At 40.7% G+C, this 21227-nt stretch overlaps 1 protein-coding gene across 6 annotated transcripts in view; it reads left to right on the top strand.

The window, feature by feature from the left end:
- MACROD2 (mono-ADP ribosylhydrolase 2) overlaps window positions 1-21227 on the top strand; it is a 1182461-nt gene that overhangs the window by 757905 nt on the left and 403329 nt on the right. For all 6 annotated transcript variants that reach the window (XM_029072595.2, XM_029072594.2, XM_029072593.2 and 3 more), the window contains exon 7: window positions 15091-15121. In XM_029072595.2, coding sequence (XP_028928428.1) covers window positions 15091-15121 — 31 coding nt within the window. The remainder of the gene's footprint in view (window positions 1-15090; window positions 15122-21227) is intronic.

Genomic DNA, 21227 nt, shown 5'->3' with positions numbered 1-21227 from the left:
GGATATGAGCTCTGGGTTTCCTTTCTGTTCCTCATTCCTGTGGCAGATTTGGTAGTTGCGGGGGGAAGCTGGCATAGAGAGGGGCTGTGAAATGATGAATGCTTTCTCCTCAAACTAAGGACAATCATGGTGTATTTCATGTATTTAGAGAAGCAGCATGACTCGGTGGAAAAAGCACGGGCCTAGGAGTCATAGGTCATGGGTTCTAATCCCTGCTCCACCACCTGTCAGCTGTGTGACTTTGGCCAAGTCACTTAACTTCTCAGTGCTTCAGTTACCTCATCTGTACAATGGGGATGAAGTCTGTGAGCCTCTCATGGGACAACCTGATTACCCTGTATCTACCCCAGTGCTTAGAACAGCGCTCAGCACATAGTAAGTGCTTAACAAATACCAACGTTATTATTATTTCATCATGATCAATGGTATTTATTGAACACTTACTGTGTACAAAGCATTTTACTAAGCTTTTCGCAGAGTACAATATAACGAAGTTGGTAGACACATTAGCTGCCCACAATGATGTTACGGTCTAGAAGGGGAGGCAGAAATTAATATGAACAAATAATTTATAAAGAGGTACTTAAGTGCTTTGGGGCTGAGGGTGGGGTAAATACAGTCCTGTAGACTGTAAGCTTGTTGTGGTCAGAGAATGTGTCTGTTTACTGTTATATTGTACTTTACCAAGCGCTTTGTAGAGTGCTCTGCACACAGTAAGCACTCATTAAATACAAATGAATGAATAGTAAATTTCCAAAGGATACTGATCCAAGTGCTTGAATCTGTACGCTTTAAGCACTTGTTATCTACCCCACCTTCAGTTCTAGCTGTAATTTATTTGAATGTCTGTCTTCCCCTCTAGACTGTAAGCTCCTTGTGGGTAAGGAACATATCTATCAACTCCGTTGTAGTGTACTCTACCAATCGCTTAATACGGTTCTGGGCACACGGTAAACCCTCAATATTGACTGATTGATTGACTAGCCACCTTTCTATGCAAAAAGTTGTAAAATGTTTTAGAAACATAGAAAAAACCTAAATTCTCTCTTCCAAATGTGCGCCAAGCGGTGTATACAATTAACTTCTGTTTCTACCCATACTTTCCTTACAAATGGCTCCTAGCTCTTATTTTGAAGCATCCCCTGTGATTTATTTTTTTTTTAAATATTTATCCTACTTGCTCTCAGGAACAAGTCAAATGCTTTCCAGTCAAATCGCTTCCAGTCTTCAATCTGATTTCAATCAGTTTCAAACTGATTCCCAGGCCTCTGCTAGAAGTGCATTACAACCTTCTATAGTGTATTGGCTAGTGGTGCTCTCGTACTGAAATTAAAAAGTCTTTTCCAGTGAGGTGCACAGGGATTGAACACTCTTTGACAAATTTCATTTACTTGTCCATGGAATTCACTTCTCATAGGCAGTGGCAAAGAAATGGGCCATTAAACTTATTTGACAGTAGAAAATGGTTTCTGTCCCTAACTGCTATGCTGTTGGGTAGAGATTGAAGTAATTAAATCCAACTTTTTAGAAAGGACTAATTTTTAGCAAGGTGGTTTGACCTTAATGTTTCAAAAGTTGTATTCATTTTATTTCTCCAAGACAGGATAATTTTAGTGGTTTATTGGAAACTGGTAACTGAATAAACTTCAACGCTGAAAATTCTTCTATGCCTCGGGGTGGAATGAAGTGTCAGCAGCATTTGGTTCCAAGCCACAGGTGGGAAGAAGCTTACTAGTTGCATCTTCCAGTGTCAAAACAAAATCTTGTCTGTGCTTTTCAAAGGAAAGGTGGGATGAAAGAGTAGACCACTATAGTCATGATATTTGTCTGAATTGTTTTAAGTGAGTTATGCCAGAACCTGAAAACTCTGAACTATGGATAGCCACTTCTCTTTTTCAAGGTAGTGTCAAAGGCAGTGGATAGGACGCTGCTTATTTTAGCAAATAGATTAAAGTTTAGATCAGATTCCTCAAGACAATAGAATATTTCAAAATGTGCTAAAATTGTAAGTAGTTAATAATTGCTACTTACTAATTTCCATTTGTTACTTTGCAAGCTCTTAAATTTGGGGTTTCTCCATATCTTGCAATGACTCAATGTTCAGATGTAGCTCTTTGAAAGGTCAAAATGCCTAGCCATTTCTAGTTTGCCAGTAGTTTCTGACAAAAGATTCATGAAAAGATTTACAGCTGTATTAACATCTTGAGAGTTTAAAGTGCATGGCGAAAAAATTATTTTGTTTCTGGTTCATGGATGTCTTTAAAAATATGCCCAACTCGAGCTGGACCTCTATTTTGCCATGTAGGTCAAGTTATAACTATTGTAAATTCCTCTAGGAAATAAATTTGAACTCTATCTGATCATTTCACAGTTCTTACTGTGTTTAAATGTCTAAGAGCTTTTCCTTTTCTAATTTATCTATTCGGTCTAGTAAGTTTAAGTGACTGAAATAATTAAATCAAGTTTCTTTGGCTTTAGATATTGAGACGGTTGATTACTGTGCTTGTGAACATCAGACAGTTAATCCTGAGGACTTGAAGAACTAAATCATCACTTTGTTTTACTATGAACTGTGATGGAAACTGTCAGGAATTTACAAACTGCTTCCAAATCCCAAGCCCTGAACAGGGTTTGTGTTCGGACTCTCCAGACAGTTACACTAATTTGAAATCATCTTTAGTTATCACTAAAACATTTGTGAATATTATTAATCAATGGTATTTATTAAACATTGTATGTAAAGCAGTATACTAAGTATTTGGGAGAATACAGTACAACAGCTTTCATAATTTCGTTCCTTACAAGAAGCTAAAGGCCTAGACGGGGAGACATGCATTAAAATAAATTGTGTTAGGTACATAGGTGCTAGAGGGCTGAATATCAAGTGCATAAACGGTACAGATCCGAGTATATAGATGACTTAGAAGGGAAAGGCAATAGTGGAATTGAGGGTTTAGTCAGGGAAGGCGTCTTGGAAGAGGTGAGATTTTAATAAGACTTTGAAGGAGGGGAAAGTGATGGTCTGTCACTAATGGAGAGAGGGAGTTCCATGTCAGAGAGAGAACACGGGCAAGGGGTTGATAGCGAGAAAGGTGAGTTCAAGATACAATGAATAGGTTGGCATTAGAGGATCCAAGTGTGTGGGTTGGGTTGAATCGGAAATCAGATAGGTAGGATAGCAGGAGACCAGTTGATGGAGTGTTTTAAAGCCTACGGTAAGTAGTTTCTACTTGATGGAGAGGTGATTGGGCAACCACTAGGAGTTCTTGAAGAGTCTGGGAGATGTGGATGGAGCATGCATTTTTTTTTTTCTTTTAGAAAAGTGATATGGGCAACAGTGAAATATGGACTGGATTGGGGAGAGACAGGGAGGCCAGAGAGGAGACTGATGCATCAGTCAAGGCAAGATCTAAGTGCTTCTTGGATCAGCTTAATAGCAGTTTGGAGGGAGAGGAAAGGACAGGTTTTAGGAATGTTGTAAAGGTAGACCCAACAGGATTTGGTGACAGACTGAATATTTGGGCTGCGTGAGAGAGATGAGCCAAGGCTAATGCCAAGGTTATGAGACAGTGAAGATAGTGGTGATGGGGAAACATGGTTTGTGTGGAAAGATGAGTTCTGTTTTGGACAGGACAATTGTAAGGATATTTGTAATGTAATTGCATAATAACACCTGTTCTATTTTACAAGATGGTTTTATCGTGGTAATTTCCCAGTAAAATACTTTTTAGCATATCAATTGTATTCATCCATAAGAATGTCTTGTTCCAGGTAATCTTTGTCACCTTTTACTTTGCGTAAGTTTGTATTAAACCTTTGGTTGTGAACTGACATGTTGATGTAATGTGAATAGATGAAAATTGGAGGTGGTAGACTGAAACATCAGGAATCTCAAAAAGGGTTCTGGGGAAATTGCCCTTTCTAATCAGTGATGCAAAAATAAAACCCTAAATTGTCAGTTTCTATGGGATAGGAAACACTGCAACCATTAGGCAGCAAAGTACTTAATGTTCAAGAACAACTTTTGAGTCAGAAGAAGTGAAATTTTGATTCAGCACAGATGGTTTATCCTACCCTTACCCATAAACCTTTGGATGGTTAAAGCATCCTATCACTCATATCTCTTGCTGTTGCCTAAATGTGTGTTATCGAGAGAATGATATAGAAACGTGCCCCTTAAGCCTCCATGATAAATCAATGATAATTGGTTTACCATATTTTTTCCCAAAAGGTGGAAATCATTTTGGGAAAAGATCCAAAATAATATTTATGTCGGAGCCCTCCAAAACTGTTCGAGCTAATGAGACATGAGTAATTCAAGGATATCGAATTTTATTTGTTTGATATTTTCAAGGTTTAAAGAGAACCAAAACAATCTCGGAAAGCCCAGCAACTGTGATTTGCGTATTTTAAGACTCTATTCCAGCAGCTGTGCTCAATGCTTTTCCCTTCGACCCATTTCCCTTGCTTCCCCTTCCATCATCAGTACGTTTTCCAAAGTGACATTGGTTGTATTACATCATTTAATAGGAGTTGCCTATCAAGCCAATTTTCAGCAGCTAAAATCAGAGACTAGAATGACCCACGTGAGAATGCTTAGTGATTGTTTTCCCTCTCCTGGGAGGCTTAAGAATCATTAAGTATAATCACTTTCCCAGCCAGAGGAGGGGAGGTCAGGCCTATAATAATTAAAACCCAAATATAACTCCACCTCCCTGGTATTACTGAGTCCCCAATCTGGATTAAAGCACAAGTTGATGCTTCAGGTTTCATTAATGAAACCTGCCCCAAATTGCCATGCTACGGCTTCTAAAATTATCTGTTACTATAGTAAATGTAAAGTATAGTACATCTCCTGTGAAAGAAAAAGAACTGTGATAAAGAACCATTATTCCTGAATATCCTTCACTTCCATTCATCTGGCAGAGTGATTTACATTTTTCTTTTACAGCTTGATTTACAGGATGTGATAATAGTGTCATCATCACATCATCATAATCTTGCAAACCCATGCATTCCTTGCAGCATTGGAAATGTCATGACATTTCCTCATGGAAATAATGAAATTTTTGTGGGAAAAATTTGCCTCACATTTAAAGGTGAATCACAAATAGAGATCCAAATTCCATTCCCTTCAGGACCCCATATGGGATGGTAACAAGCTAAGAGGAACCTAAAGTCCTTGAAGAAAGCATAATGGACTATTGAACATTTCCCCTTTGTCATCGGGGTGCTCTGAAGACACTGTGACACCCAGAATGCTCCCTGAAAAATTTGCAGATAGTGATCAGTTGTTCTCTGTTTCTGCTATGAGTGGAATGTTATGAACTGAGCTTAATCTAAGTAGTGGAAATTACACACTTTAAATTCCCATAACCCCCTTAGCACTTCTACCCATGGTACTCTATTCCTCCCTTAACTATACTCCATTTAAGAGTCTCTCTCTCCTCTGGTGGGTCTCGGTGGCAAGAGAGGGACCGTGCCACTACTGTCCCTGCCTGACCTTGTGGCCAACGGCCTCTCCCATCCCTGGGACCGGGGAGATTAAGGAAGGAGGGAGAAGAACAAGAGAAGCCCCAACCAGTGCTGGCCTGTTTCCCCTCCAATCCCTTTTCCCCTCCCACCTGCTCCTTACCCTTTCTCCTCTCTCTCTACCTAACTTGATAGCAAATATAATAATAATGTTGGTATTAAAGCGCTTACTATGTGCAGAGCACCGTTCTAAGCGCTGGGGGAGATACAGGGTAATCAGGTTGTCCCATGTGAGGCTCACGGTCTCAATCCCCATTTTACAGATGAGGTAACTGAGGCCCAGAGAAGTTAAGTGACTTGCCCACAGTCAGCTGACGAGTGGCAGAGTTGGGATTCGAACTCATGACCTCTGACACCCAAGAATCTACATAACTGAAATAAAGAAAACAATTGTAGAGGCATCCAAACTGCTGCCATGTATGCCCTTATCCTATCCCTCCTTGATTACTGCATCAGCCTCCTTGCCGATTTCACTGCCTACCTACTCCAGTCTATACTTAACTCTGCTCTCCAGATCACTGTTCTACAAAACTATTCAATGCATGTTTTCCCATTCCTCAACAACCTTCAGCAGTTGCCCATCCACCTCTGCATCAATTAAAAACTCCTTACCGTCAGTCTTAAAGCTTAAAGCCTTAAATCACCCTGCCCCCTCCTACTGCACCTCCCTGATTTCTTCCTACTACCCAGCCCACACACCTCACTCCTCTAATGCTTACTTGCTCACTGAACTGTGATCTCGCCGCCGACCACTCGGTCATGTACTACCTCTAGCCTGGTTTGCCCTCCCTCTTCATATCTAGCAGTCAATCATTCTCCCCACCTTCTAAGCCTTATTGAAGGCACATCTCTAAGAGACCTTCCCCAAATAGGCCTTAATTTCCTCTTCTCCCACTCTCTTCTGTTTTGCCCTTGCAATTAGATTTGCACCCTTTCTTCAGTACCTCGCCCAGAGTAAGCAGTCAGTAAGCGTGATTGATTGTTAGTATCCTCTGTGTTCTCAGAAAATGACATTTAGGTGCAATGTCTCTACCTGTTTTCCCCCCTCTTTAGACTGTGAGTCCCCTGTGGGACTCTGTCCAACCTCATTAACTTGCATCTTACTTCAGTGCTTAGAAGAATGCTTGGCACAAGTAATGGCTTAGCAGATACCATGAAGAATAAAATGCATCTGCAGTTCAGCATGAAGAATACAATTTGATCACAACCCTATAGCTTTGGCTTTTCACTGTCATGTCACAAAAATCTTCCCAAAGATTGAAGTTCACAAGGTTCCCAGGGAGTTTGGTGAGTGATAAGGAGAGAGATGACAAGGAGGAGGGTCACATGAATAAGCTTTTTTCCATAAGATCCCAAATGGGCTTGTCTACACTTTTGGGAAATGAAGTGATTTCATTATGGATACTTGCACTGTTCAAATATGCTTTTTTATGGAGGATCCAACTCCAGTTCATATCAATAATAGAAGTTAGGTAAGAGCAGAGTGCTCATAGCCCGGTAATTGGATTTCTCAGGGCAGAGATTTAGCAGTGATTTAGGGAGTGGGATTTTTTTCCCCCCTTTAAAGCTAAATACTCTCTTATTATGCATCTCGAGTCAACAAACAAAGGAAAGAAATTACTTTCTTAGGCAGGAAGATATTATTCAAGGCTAATGTTTAGTTTATATTTAACAAGGGAATTAATTAGGGGATAATGACTACGAAAGGATTGTCTAAAGGGGGTATCGTGTTTGCCTCCTCTAGGATTGCTAAAAGAATAGAAGGATGGAGTTGATTACGGTCATAATTCTGAGGCTTAAGCTTGCAGCTTGCAACCTGAAAAATATTGTGGTTTGAGTAGTTTGATCTCAGTGAAGGATTTGGTCAATATGGAAATAAATACGATTTGATGAATCCATCAGTGGTATTTGTTGAGTGTTTACTGGATGCAGGGCACTGTACTAAGCACTTGGAAGAGAAGGTGAATAGACTGTGAATAGATTATTTTTTCTAACAATTTCCTGGGTGCTTTTTCCTCTTAGCCACGCAGCAGCTTGACATCCTCTCTCTCTCCCCTGGAATACTGTAATAGCGAACGTGGAACTAGTATGGACATGGTATTGGTCTAGGCACTCTAAAGGATCACAGATTAGGCGAACTTTATGGTCTTTGCTCTCTCCTTTACAGAGAGATGATCATATCATTAAGCTGGCAGACGCTGGTTTACAAAATGCGACACAGCTGTTATTCACAGTCCGGGAGCAGCACAGAACCACCATCATGTGTAGACTAAATGTCCTTCTGCTCCTTAGGAGGCAATTTAGTCTATATGCCAGGTTGAAGTCCTTGGCAGAGAGCAGCTCACACTACAGACATTAATGACACACTACAGAAGCTTAACTTAGGAGGAAAACCTCTGGAGCCTGTACTTCATCTAAGCAGAGAGATAGCTTTGACTTGACTGGATGTTTAATTTCCAAAGAAGGAAGAAACGTAATTCCAAATGTAATTACATCTAGCTTCTTAATTAAAGACAGGGACAATAAAGCCATTCTCCAGAGTGGAGCAACAATTCCTCTGAGGAAACGTTCACCTATCGAAGGGTTGCCTTCCTGTTTTGTCTTAGCTGATGCGAGATCATCATCACGCTTCTGCATCTCTCTCTTAGCAGCACCAAATGAATAGAGGAGTTCATGGGGTGGAGAGCCCACCTGCCCCACATCACAGCCCCCGGAGCTGCCAAAAGTGACCATCAAACATGACTGGATGAATATGCTTTCTCCCCCATTCACTGCCCCTCCAGCTGTGGAACTCCCTCCCTCACTGCAGCTCTGGCTTGCTGTTGAGGACTATGTGCTGCATCAAAAAGTGGTATTTATAGAGTATGGACAGAGTGCAGAGCATTGTTCGAAGTACCTCGGGGAGTACAATACAGTAGAGAAGCAGTGTGGCCTAGTGAAAAGAGCACGGCCTGGGAGTCCGAAGGACTCAGGTTCTAATCCCTCCACAGTCGCTTGCCTGCTTTGTGATCTTGAACAAGTCACTTAACTTCTCTTTGCTTCAGATTCCTCCTCTGTAAAATGGGGATTAAGACTGTGTTCTCTCAGTGGGACAGGGACTAAATCCAACCTGATTACCTTGTATCCGTCTCAGCGTTTAGAACAGTGCCTGGCACATATTAAGTGCTTAACAAATGCCACAGTCATTATTATTAGCGTTGGTAGACATGATCCCTGTCCAAGAGGAGCTTACACTCTAGAGGGAGCCAGACATTATAATACATTACAGACACAAGATAGGATATGAAGATATGTCCTTAAAGTGCTATGGGGTTAACAGTGGGTGAATATCAAGTCCTTAGGGAAGATTTATGGAAGTCGCAGCTCTGGCAAGGAGAGAGAATCCCCCTTTTCTCCCCCCCCCCCCGCCCCTACCTGCAGGGAGAGAAATGAGATAGAAAACCAGCCTGGCATCTGTCCTCTCTTCCCTTTCTTCTGCCACCAAAACCCTTGGCTACTGCTCAGATGATTGCAGGTGCATAATAGCCCCATCAATTAGCAAGTGCTTGTTAATTGCTTGCTTGCACTTGCTAATTGAGGTGGAATTAGTGATGGTTAATGGGAGCCACTTCCAGGGACATATATGTGGCCTTGGAGCTGATCAGCCCCTCACTGTTCATGCAGAGTGGTGGGGGATAGCAAGGCACGCATAAGAACAACCGGAGAGGTGGCTTTGGGTTCTCAAATGCAGGCTGTTGTAAGTGTGGGGGCCTCAAAATCTATTATCTTTAGTCCCAAGGGGTGGGGAATAAAGGGAGTTTGACAGGATTCTACCTCCTAATATACCTCTAAAGCACCACAAAGACATTATCGTTAGTGATGGTGGGAGTCCTTCCATGCCCTAGGAATTACAGTGACTATCTGTTAAGAAACGGATAGCAGTGTTTTTAATCAGAATCAATTATTTTTTGGGGAATAGACTGATTCAGCCACCCACCTAGGCATGCCGAGCTGAGGCTCCCAACTCATTTCCCATAATCTATAAAGAAATGTTGTTAACTTTATGTTCTTTCCAAATTGACCATTTGCCTGGTAACTAATGTTAACTCATGTCTCAATGACGATTTGCCAAATACTTGTAGCAGTCCCCACAAGTATCTTGAAAAGGCTGCCATTATTCTGCCAAGATTTTGGAGTGGTGATTTCCCTAAGCATATTGGAAGCATGGGTCTAGGAAGGGCTAGGGGTGCTGGACCAGTCCCCCCACAGAAGGCTTGGGGGTTGGGAGAGAACAAGTCTTCAAAGTAGGCAACCAGGCATTTAACTAATGTCTTGAGATAGTGAGCTAGCAAACAGTACCTCTGAAAATGTCAATTGACAAGAAGAGTTTCGTAAGGAAAACTTTTAAAGTTCAAATAGCTTTAGTCACTGAAGGATTATTAAACCACTGTTTATGCTCTAAAACAGAAATTTTGAGCCAGAGGCCCAAGAACACCTGGGAGAACCTCAAAAGAATAGTGAGGATCACAGCCATTCTGGCAGTGGCCACAACAGCAACCAGCTCCTGCTACCCCTGAGCTGTCGGTTTTTATTTTTTTGCTGGGCTTCCTAATAAAGGCAAGACCTCGGGGAAGTCCAGTGAGAGAACAGCAGCCACCAAAGTATGTGAGAAGTGAAGTGACTTTTGCTAGTGCTCCTGCTGCTCAGTTTCCCAAGTTCATGCCTTTGCTGGAGTAGTGAGAGAAGCGTCCCCTGACTCCAGAAGTAGGAACTCTTGTGAATTATTGGTAGCGGTAGCAGCTGATTCTCTTCTCACTTACTGCGGGAGTATTGCTCTGGATGCAGAGGGGGAGGCAAGAATGTACGGTGGTGAATTCCAACAGATGAAATCTTGAGATCCCAGAAATGTAAGCTTCTAAAAAGTTTAAAAAACCTGCAACGATACCCATGTGACTGCTGATGTACTTTGTTTCCCACATCTTCCCTTTTTCTGAGGTTGTCTAAAGTTTTTTTCTAATTTTTCCATGGACTGCGTTCAGTTCATTAATAAGGGTTGTCAGAATTCCTCTAATGAGAAATCAAAGGTAACTGGAACCACCCAGAATGCTATATCGGTGAAACTATAACAGTGGTAAAAATGGTGCGACCAGTTTGAGATGTATTATTTGGAGTGGATAGAATATTTTTTTCCACAGAAGCAAATGTTGTTGGGTCCGTGGGGGCTACCCCAGGGTGGAGAGTGGGACAAAGCAGCCGCTCTTCCACGATGCTTAGAAGAACCAGTGCCGCTTAGTGGAAAGGGTGGGGGAATAGGACACAGAGATCTGGATTCTACTCCTGGTTCTGCCCCTTGCCTGCTTTGTGACCTTGGGCAAGTGACTTAACGTTTTTGGGCTTCAGTTTTCTCATCTCAGTATTGAGGATTAGCACCCATTCTCCAACATCCTCAAGCTGTCAGCCTCATTTTGGATAGGAATGATCTTACCTAATTATATTACACCTACCCCTGGGCTTAGTACGGTACTTGGTATTTAAGGGTTTTACAAATATAGTGATAATAATAATAGCAATAAAAATAATGATTTTGTGCGTGGACCTCATCTCAGGAAGCTGTGGAGTTTCTTCACTGAGTTCCAGGGTGATTCAGAGCTGCTGTCACCCCATTCCCCTCACACATCACAACCCCAGCGGCCACGGTTTTAAATGCCCGGCTTTTTGATTTAGAAAATATTTCACTCTCAGTCCTGCAAATTCTTTGTACAAGTCTGGAGCCTCTATCACATGACAGAGGTGGACAGCAGAATGAAGAGGAGCTGGGTAAAGACTGAGGCTGCTCTGGCTTAGAGGGGAGTTGGCTTTGTTAATACCATTGACAGAATTCCTAATGGCAGTACTGTTACCCGTTCTTTGAATAAATGCACCCACCTTGTACTCTTTAATATGCATATCTGTTTGTGCTCCATCAATGGTTTGTTTTTTTTTCAATAAACAAACTACCCTCACTTAGGAGAGCTGAAGAAAAAAATCATGTCTTTAATGCCCAGAAAGATTGTGGTGATCTCATTTTCATGCATATTCTATTTAGAATAACCTCTCCCAGTAGGTAATATTGATAGATTTTCAAAAAGGATATTTTCCTGTTTACTATTTCCAGAACATTAATTATTTGTTGTGGAAATTATCCAGCTGCTTTTTGGTAAATATAAAATTTGGAATAGTGAAGCTGCTATTCAGGGCTGTGTAATAGTTTGTTTTGTGAATCATGGTTCTGTATAGTAATAAACATGAAAGCAGCTGGCAATAAATGTGCTTTACAACAGTCATTTCTAAAGGTAAAAGAAAGAGAGGCATCAGCCTTTTACTTGTAATTATATTGGCTTGGTGAGGCCTCCAGAACATTTTTTTCCCCCACATAATGTGTATTTGTTACCATTGGTTGATCTTTTTTTTTCCATTCCTGAAGTAGATGTTTTCTAAAGTATTCGGAAAACATAGCCTCTATATGATAGGAAAGACAAGCTTTAGGGCATTTTATCTAGTTGTAGATTGGGTTGCTGTTCTTCTCCGCTTATCCCAAGACAGGGCAAGTTATGAACAAACCTAGGTGCAAAGGTAATACAGTAGTCTAAAATACTTCATTAGTTTCTACTCTATAATCCTGGTTTCCACCAAGTAATTCACCCCTAACACAGACTATTTCACTTGGAAGAAAAACAAATATCGCTACCCATCTCTCACAAGGTGAAGCGAAGGAATGGTGGAGTCATCCATGTCTTGTTACCATGCGTGTTTGTTCCCCATGCTTAATGCAGTGCTCTGTACATAGAAAAATGCTTAATAAACATTAATGCTAAGCATAAATGTTATCCCTTTGATAACTTTGCCTGACAGCTTTAGAAATACCCCATTTTGGGTGCTATGAAGGCTAATACTTCATTCCCTGGGTTGAAGGAGGGGACATTTGCTTGTGGATATTTATCCCCAGCAAATGAGAGCAGTGTTTGCCTTCCCTCATCCTCCTTTATTTCTCTTTCTTTCTCTCTTCCCCCCCATTGTACTTCCCTCCCCCACTATCACTTTGCACACAGACATGAGGGAGGAGAAAGGGAGTATGGTGCTACAGAACAGCTTGTATTTCGGTGACTTTGATGTTGCTGCCTTGTTACAGAAATCAACTTTTTTCTTACTGATAAAGACCGTATCTGAGAGGAGATAGTCAGAAAGAAGGAAGAGAGCACGCATCCATTGCCATTTTTCTACTTGCAGCCATAGATGAGAAGGAAAGTGGAAGGACAGAAGTAAGATTTGAGGGGGAGCAGGGGAATTAATTTCTAGTGGCTTAGCAGTGACTTGAGAATGATGCCAGCATGAAGAGAGGAAGCTTGAGTAACCCCAGCTTCCTCCACAGACTGCCAACACACCAAGAACTGGAGTGAAAGATGGAGTCAGTGGCAGGAGAGGATGGAATAAATGGAAAACCACACTGCTGTTACCATACCCCTCTTAAATTTTTATTCAAACTGTATTCACTAGAACCAAAAATGATTTTCCAGGTGTGGATTCTTAGTTATTTTTGTTCCTATTCTGTTAAGTTTAAATAGAGAAAATTGTGTGCTAGGGCTCAAAATGGTAATCTTTGCCTCAGGAGACAGAGCTTGAGTTAGAGATAGGGCCGAAGTGCAAGGACCGTGAAGAGCCATTAATGAATGTTGGCATGGATTTCTCTGGGAGGGGAGGGTCCATCTCCCTGGTCTCAGTAACAAGAGAAGAGAATCCAGAATCTCTTCTGGAGAAGAGATTTTGCCTCTAGAAGCTCTATTAGTGATGTCATGCCCCGAGCTTCCCGGATGACTATTATGTTGGGTGAGATGTGTTTTAAAATTCCAGTCCAATTGATTGGATTTGGTGCCATGAATCATTACTCTAGTTCCACTGGTCCCTATTTCAACAAAAATTTCAGTGCGTAAAAATATTTCTTAAAAAATGCTGCTCCTTCTCTAGGATTTCAGTGTAATTAGGCAAACTACCTCCAGTGACTTCATTGATACATTAGAATGCCTTTTTCTCTCTTTTTTTTTGGAAAAGGGGAAGAAACAGTCCAAATGAACTGAACATGAATGGGTTTCAAGTCAACTGCTTTTCATTGATAGGATTTTATTTTAGTATGTCCCTTATAATGTGCTCATCGATATGTTTTTCTGCAGCAGAACTGCCTGAAGCATCCTGGATGGCATCACTGATAGAATTAGTTCATTCCGATGGCAGCCTAGAAACGCAGTGTCATAAAGTGCATCTGTTGAAAATGGAGCTATTTGTCCTTGTTAGTGCAAAGAAGGACCTGTCTGTTCCCTTTTCCCCTGCATCCAAAGGATTTTTGATTAATTTTTGAGAAAGACAGGGATACCAGGGTAGATTTAGGGATAAAACTGAACTTTAGATTCAACAGAATTTGAATAGTGGTTTGAGAGGCTAAAGACATACAACGCAGTTTTAATATTAGAAATTTGCAAGGAGGCACTGAACTACTGAAAACCTTCAATTTACTCCTTGAGGATTTTGTGCAAGTTTCTAATTATAGTATTGTTCACTTGAATTCATCAGAATCAGTAGCAAAATGAAACATGTATTTCTTCCAGTATTTATTAATAATAAATTTATCCTGAACTTGTTTTAAGATAATTAGACTGAGCACAGTCCCTCTCCCACATAGGGCTCACAGTCTCAATTCCCCATTTTAGAGATGAGGAAGCTGAGGCACAGAGAAGTCAAGTGACTTTCCCAAGGTGTCACAACAGATGAGTGGCTGAGCTGGGCTTAGAACCCAAGACTTTTGACTTCCTGGCCCGTGCTTTATCAACTAGGCAATGTTAACATATTTTCAAATAATTAAATAGCTCCACCTGCACTTAACATGACTTTCACCCTTTTCATTGATTCACCTTTTCTTCGAATTTTTATGTTTGCATTGTATTCTGTACAAATGGGTAACCATCAGTATGTCCTGGCTATAGATAAGCTGTTCTCAAAATATTAAAATAGATTATGGATAGAAACTAACACTTTTTATGCATTGCTTGCCATTCTGGTTGCCTGCAGCATTTTAAAATGTTTCTCTGACCATCTTGACAAATGAGAATTTTCCGAAAATAGTTATCTTCATTTCAGCAGGAGAAGCAATTACCAATTCACTCAAGTGGTCCAGAATAAACATTAGTTTACTTAGCTATTCAAATGGTTTTAGTTTGTTTTTATTTTGAAATGTATATCACATGGGAAACCACGAGACCTGGTGATCAGTGCTGGAAAGGTAACACGGAGTTTGGAGGACCATTCTTTGAGCTCCAGACGCGTTAGTAAGATCCAGCGTCCTTCTTCCTAGAGACCTCCGCTGTTGCCCCAAATTATATACCCATGATAGATATCATTACCTTGTCAGTGCAACTGGACCCACTGACTTATACGGCCACCTGGATATGTCACACCTCATGGAAGAATAAAATATATCTTTAAATGGATATTGATGATTATAGAGGTTTTCATTATTTTAAAACTTACCGAATCTTTTTTGTTTATTCACAGGCATTTCCCTGTATTTCCACAGGAATTTATGGTAAGTGGAATTTACCACATAAAAAGGTGTGTAAGTCTTCCAAACTAAATGATTGGGTTATATGTGATAAGGATACACTGTTGGTATGAACTGCATTTTGGGTATATTTTAAATTGTGTTGTTTTCTTCTGTTCAGCCAATAATAAATAGAAATAATTCAACCAGTGTTGAGCAGGTCTTCTGGAGAAGGGGAAAAAAAAGGAATGAAAAAAATCACACGGCTATTCTTGTCCTCTCCATGAATTTATGCAAAGGAGCAATTTCGGTCTCCGCCTCTTCGGGATCATGCATAGTGGCATAACGCTTCACATTTGTGCTTTGGTCTCTCCTGCTTGCTCCTGTCTTTATGCCATGCTATGTGGAGCCCGGGACAGTTCCGAAGGCAGAACTTGGTACCTTGTTTATGCTTCATTTCCTATACAGTGGGAAGCAGAATGAGTCCTGATTGGGTTCAAAATGGGGATGGGAGATGCCAGCACCAACTGGGGACTTCATTCAATTGTAATTATTGAGCATTTACTGTGTGCCGAGCACTGCGCTAAGCGCTTGGGAGAGTATACTATTACAATAAACAGACACATTCCCGGCCCACAGCTAGCTTACAGTCTAAGTAACCGCTCTTAGCAGGCTAAGGTAATGATGCTGCTTCCACTCCCTAGTTCCTTCCCTTCCCTTCAGCCCTCTCAAGCATTGTGTAACTTCATTATGCTGTACACTTTCCAAACATCTACTACAGTGCACCGCACCAAGTGGGCCCTCAATACATGCCGCTGCTGCTAGTGCTCTGCACCAAGTAAGTGCTCAATAAGTACAATTGAATGAATAACGACCACATACTAATGCCCATTTGGTGGATTGAAATTGAAACCAGGATCGCTGCTTCCATCATGCTTCTCGGTGCCTTTTCCCACGGTGTCATGCCATTCTCCTGCCTTCATCCAACTGTGTCTGTAGAAGCAAACTTCCCCAAGCTCTACTTCCAGCTTTGATTTGCCATTTTCTTTTCTCCTCCGAAGTATTTTTTCACTTAAAGCTGGGGGATGTTTCAGTGTTAAGGCAGAATGGGAATGTGACCAATTGATATCTAAACAGGAGACTTTTCTATTTGAACCTGACCTGAGGGTCTGCCATCCCTCTTTGGCTTGGAGAGCATCCCTCACTATGCTAGAAAGAGATGTTTGGAAAAAATGATCAAGCAAAGAATAAAACCTATTCTCCTGGTAAAACACCCTTCTCATTCTCACTTGTGTGCAGTGGTTTATTTTCTCTAAATCCTTTGATTTTTCTCTTTTGCTCATGAAAACCCAATATTAGAATTCTAAAACTGCTTTTTATATATGAATCACTTAAATACAAAATGTCTAGAGATATGCTTCCAGATGTTGTAGTTCTCAGGTAAAGATTATCCCAGTTATAATTATTTGGGAATTCAGTGCCTCTTCAATCTTTCACATTTATATTTCATTTCTATAGTTTTTCGGTCATCTGTGGCACTTACTGAGTGCTTACTGTGCACAGAATACTGTACTAACATGCCAGGGTGTGATAATAGGGTTGAATGGATATAATCCCTATGTTAGAGGACTTTACAGTGCAGCTGGGGAGAGGGAAGTGTATTTTGGAGATCTTAATAAAGTGTTTTTTTCCTCTTAAAATGGGATCTTGCAATAGTTTCAGATGTTTGCTTGCATAAAGGATGAGAGGTGTTAGTAAATTAGATTGTTTTCATTTAAATTTCTGACATCCCTTACGAGGTTTTAAGCCATTTATTTGCCTACTCATGACAGGGAATGAAAGTGTACACCTGAACCTCAGAGTTGGTGGGTTTTTTTCCCAGTGCAAGTCAAAAATAAGAAGCAATAGTGTGAAATCCATCATGATTCCATTTATTCCTATCCTTTCTCTTCCTATGAGGTAGGATGTGGGGGTCGTGGGGTTGCTGAGAGCGATCTTTAGAAAGTTCCTTATCTTAGTGGGCTGAGATCATTTTTCTGTGCTTACTGTTACCAGTAATCCCCTCATGTGGAGAGGAGAGTTCCTGGAAATAAGAGCAGCCGCAGCTCAGAGGCCCCCACACTGTGGGGATGAAGAGCAGTCATTCTTTGAGCCCCCAAGTTTGCGAGGGAAAGACTATTGGCTGTGCCTCCACTACCTTTGATGTTCAGATTGAACAAGAAAGAGATAGGCGCTTAGTACAGTGCTCTGCATACAGTAAACGCTTAATAAATACGATTGAATGAATTTTTCCTTTCAGAGTGCTCCGGCATGATGCTCCCTGGATGGTTTTGCCACAGATAAGACTACCTGGTTGCATGGTTGCATGCAGGAGAGAAGAATTGCTTAAATGTGACAATGTCTGGTTGTTTGGGGAAAAAAAGATCTACCTGAATCTCTCAGGGACACAGAAATTACCAGATACCCCTGAAAAGTATGCTCTGGTCTCCCAATTATCTTTGAGGAACAATTTTCTCATTTTCTCATGGACCGTACAGGCCCTGGGTGGGTGTCCTGCCAAGGTGTCCTGCCCTTTAGCCTACCATGAGCCCTTTTATGCCAGTAGTTGTCAAAAAAGGAAGTTAGACATGATGTATGCCAATGGAACTTTTGCAGGAAAGTGGAAAGCAAATAATAATAGTAGTTCGCTTTATGAGTCAGTATGGTTAATAGAAACTAAACGCAGTAAGAAACATATTTTACCTGTAACCAAACAGGGAGCAAATAGGTCTTGCTGGATTAAATTTTTCCCAAGTAATACATGTTTTAGAGGGCAAGAAAATTCCAGACACTGATTTGTTGGCTTGAAATCTGAGAGAAGAGTTAATTTCAGGGTGGCTTAATGGAGAGAATTTATGTATTCATTATTTTTCTTTTACCACTGTTTAATGATCAGAACATATTTTTGTCAAATCACCCTGGCTTCTTAGCCTTTCTAGGAAATGGTGCCAGATAAAGTTGCAGACTTCTTATTGAATTCCTTGCTTGCATTTCTCTCCATTTCCAACTAACATAAATGATGGAAACATTTTTTTAATTAACCACCCTTATATTTGACTATATTTTTATCCTTTCATTTGTCCAAATTCAAAGACATGGCTAGGAGGCCATTTTCTGCTGTTAGTGTTATGGATGTAACTGTCTACCAGTTTCAAAATGCTGACAAATTTTAAAAGGTGAGACAGCAATCCTTGTACAGACCTGAACTTGCCAGCTTAGTTATCTTATGTAATGGTTTTGGGAACCAGAGCAGAACTGACAAAGATATGTATCTTTCTCTTATTCTCTCTTTCCATTTCCCCCTGCTCCTATTTCTCCTTAGAATGATATAGTCATTTCCTGGGATTTTTTCCATTTCATGTATTTTTCCATTTCAGACAGACATTCTATTCCCCTTATTGATTTCCTTTTCCTGCATCCCAGCTTTCACCACATTTTCCATCCAAGAGATATTTCTAAATTATCGAAGGTTATTTTTCTTGGAATCCCTGATGCAGTATTCCGTTCCCATGAGTAAAAACCCCTGGAATTGAAGCTGTTTATTCTCTACTGGTATATTCTGCTGTGAAAAACTTGTTTGAGCTATCGCCATCCAGTGCTATTTACTAGGCACCTCTATAAGATGGGTTCTGAGTTGGATGATATACAACCACATTTTCTGCCCACTAGTAGCTTTTATTCTAAAATAATAAAAAAACTCTGTGTAGGCAAACGTGAAAGAGGGCAGGCACATAAAATATCCTTCCATACCATTGGTATTAAAGCAAAGAACTCTTCTCATATATTCCCCAATGGATCCAAGGTTTGTAGCCAGGAGCACGTAAGAATATGAGGAATGCCTAAGTGGATCAGACCAGTGGTCCATTTAGTTCAGTGTCATCTCTTGACAGTGACACCAGAAAATATTTTGGTGGACAGGGAGATGGATGGATGCCATCCCTTTGAACCAGCCATATATTTAGTATGTAAATTCTAGGCACTCTATTTTTTCTCTTTTATAAACCCTCATCCAGAATCCTTTCAACTTTCTGAATCCATTGCTATTTTCTGCCTGCACATCTTCCTTTGAGTTTACCATGCCTCCTGTAATGGAGGACCTTGAGTGATCAGCAGTGACCCCGAGCATCCTAATCTGAGTTAAGGTTGATAATTTAAGACTCTATTATTGTTTGGATTTTCTTTCCCAAGATGCATTACTTTGCACTTGTTCACGTACAAGTGAATTTTTCTGACCAATCTCTCAGCTTTATTAGAACTCCTGGAGTTTGTCTCCCTCAGGACAGCATTTGACTGTCCAGAAGAGTTTAGTTTCATCTTGGAACTTTTTTAAATGGTCTTCATTAAGTGCTTATTATGTGCCAGGCACTGTACTAAGCACTGGGGTAGATAAATTAGATTGGACACAGTTCATGTGTCAGGGTTCACAGTTTCAATCCTCATTATACAGATGAGGTAACTGAGGCACAGAGAAGTTAAGTGACTTGCCCAAGGTCATACAGCAGGCAAATGGTGGAGTAAGGATTAGAATCCAGGTTCTTCTGACTCCCAGGCCTGTGTTCTATGTACTAGGCCATCTGCTTCTCAAACTTAGAGATTTCACTATGCCTTTCCCCTTTCATATCATCTAATAAAACTGGTTCAAGCACTAATCCCCGGTCACCAGCATTTACACTTTCTCCATCTCCCCAAATACCAGTTTGTCTTTTCTATTTCCTATATGTGACATAACATTCCCTTCCATTCTACGATTAATCATTTTTAATGTTTTAGGGGTAGGCCCATGACAGAGGTGTTTTGAAAATGGAAATAAATGATGTCTTCTGATTCCCCTTTAACGGTTGACTTTAGAACTCCTACAGATGAGTGAAACATCCCTGTTTACAAAGAAACTTGTAATTTCTCCAACCTTTTGTGGTTTTCCTAAGTGATCATCGACCCTCAATATAACTATAGATTCTGCCACCTTGCCAAATAGAGAAATGGAGTTTTCTTATCTCTAATGCCCAAGGCCACCACTGGAAACTTCTTTTGGCTGGATTACACTGGCAACCAGCAAGGCTTCTAATAAAATGTAGCTGTTTGTAATGACAGATATGTTTGTAATGACAGCTGAGTAGGTTTGCCCATGCTGGGAACCCCAGAAGGTACTCACATGATTTCTCTGCTGCTAAGGTAGCTAAAGTTAGCCTAGAGTTTTGCACCTGGTACAATAAAATGCTAGTCCTCATCCTGCTAGTAGAGGATGTCTCCCTCCGTTTTCTGGTTTCATTGGCTAGGTTAGGTTTCCTGTTTGATTATGTTAGGTTATGCTATTTAGCGCCTGTAATTGAAGAAAATTGTGCCTTCTCCCCAGAAGACAGTCCCAGGTTTCTAGCTACAGTGCTTAAACTCTGCCTGGTTCAGTTTGTAGGGAAATCAGAAGCCTGAGCATTGAACAGGCAGAAAGCCAAGAAGGCAGTATGCCAAAGTTTGGCAGAATCAGAGGTGGCTGCTTTTCTTATATCTCTTAAAAAGCAGACTCTGGTGTCAATTTCCATCATGTGCTTATCAGTTTCAGAATTTATAGGGTTTAATTGAAGGGTCCAGGTAAAACATACACACATTCTCTCTCTTCCTCTCTCCCTCTCCTTTTTCCCCTCTCTTCCTCTCCCTCCTTCGTCCCCTCCCCCGCTTCTCTTTCCTCGATTTCCCCGCCTTCTTCCCCTCCTCTTTGCCAGGTCTGGCAAAGATGTAATGATCAGAGTGTAATGATAATGGGCCTTAAATACGGAAGAATATTCCTCCCTGACCTCTCACAGATGATGTGGCCAGTGTGGCTTTTTAACAGATGCTTTTCCTTCTGGAAGCAACATTTAAGACATTCAATAAAAGAATAGAATAGCTTCCCTCGAATCTTATTGAGCCGGTATTTCTAAATTATCAGCCTCGGGAGCAGTGGCTATAAACCCAGAAATATCTTCCTGCCACCTTGGAAAATTAAGTAGCACTGTATAAGATTTTCTGAGAAACTTAGGTAGGTGCGCATAACACTAATGGTTCTTTTGTTTAATCCCTTTAAAAGAATATAACTTGTTCATAGTTTCTCCTCTCTGACCAGTTCTCCAGTGACTTT

The sequence above is a fragment of the Ornithorhynchus anatinus genome, chromosome 9 (assembly GCF_004115215.2).
Source record: "Ornithorhynchus anatinus isolate Pmale09 chromosome 9, mOrnAna1.pri.v4, whole genome shotgun sequence".
Classification (NCBI taxonomy): Eukaryota; Metazoa; Chordata; class Mammalia; order Monotremata; family Ornithorhynchidae; genus Ornithorhynchus; species Ornithorhynchus anatinus.
This window is presented reverse-complemented; position numbering and strand designations above follow the sequence as displayed.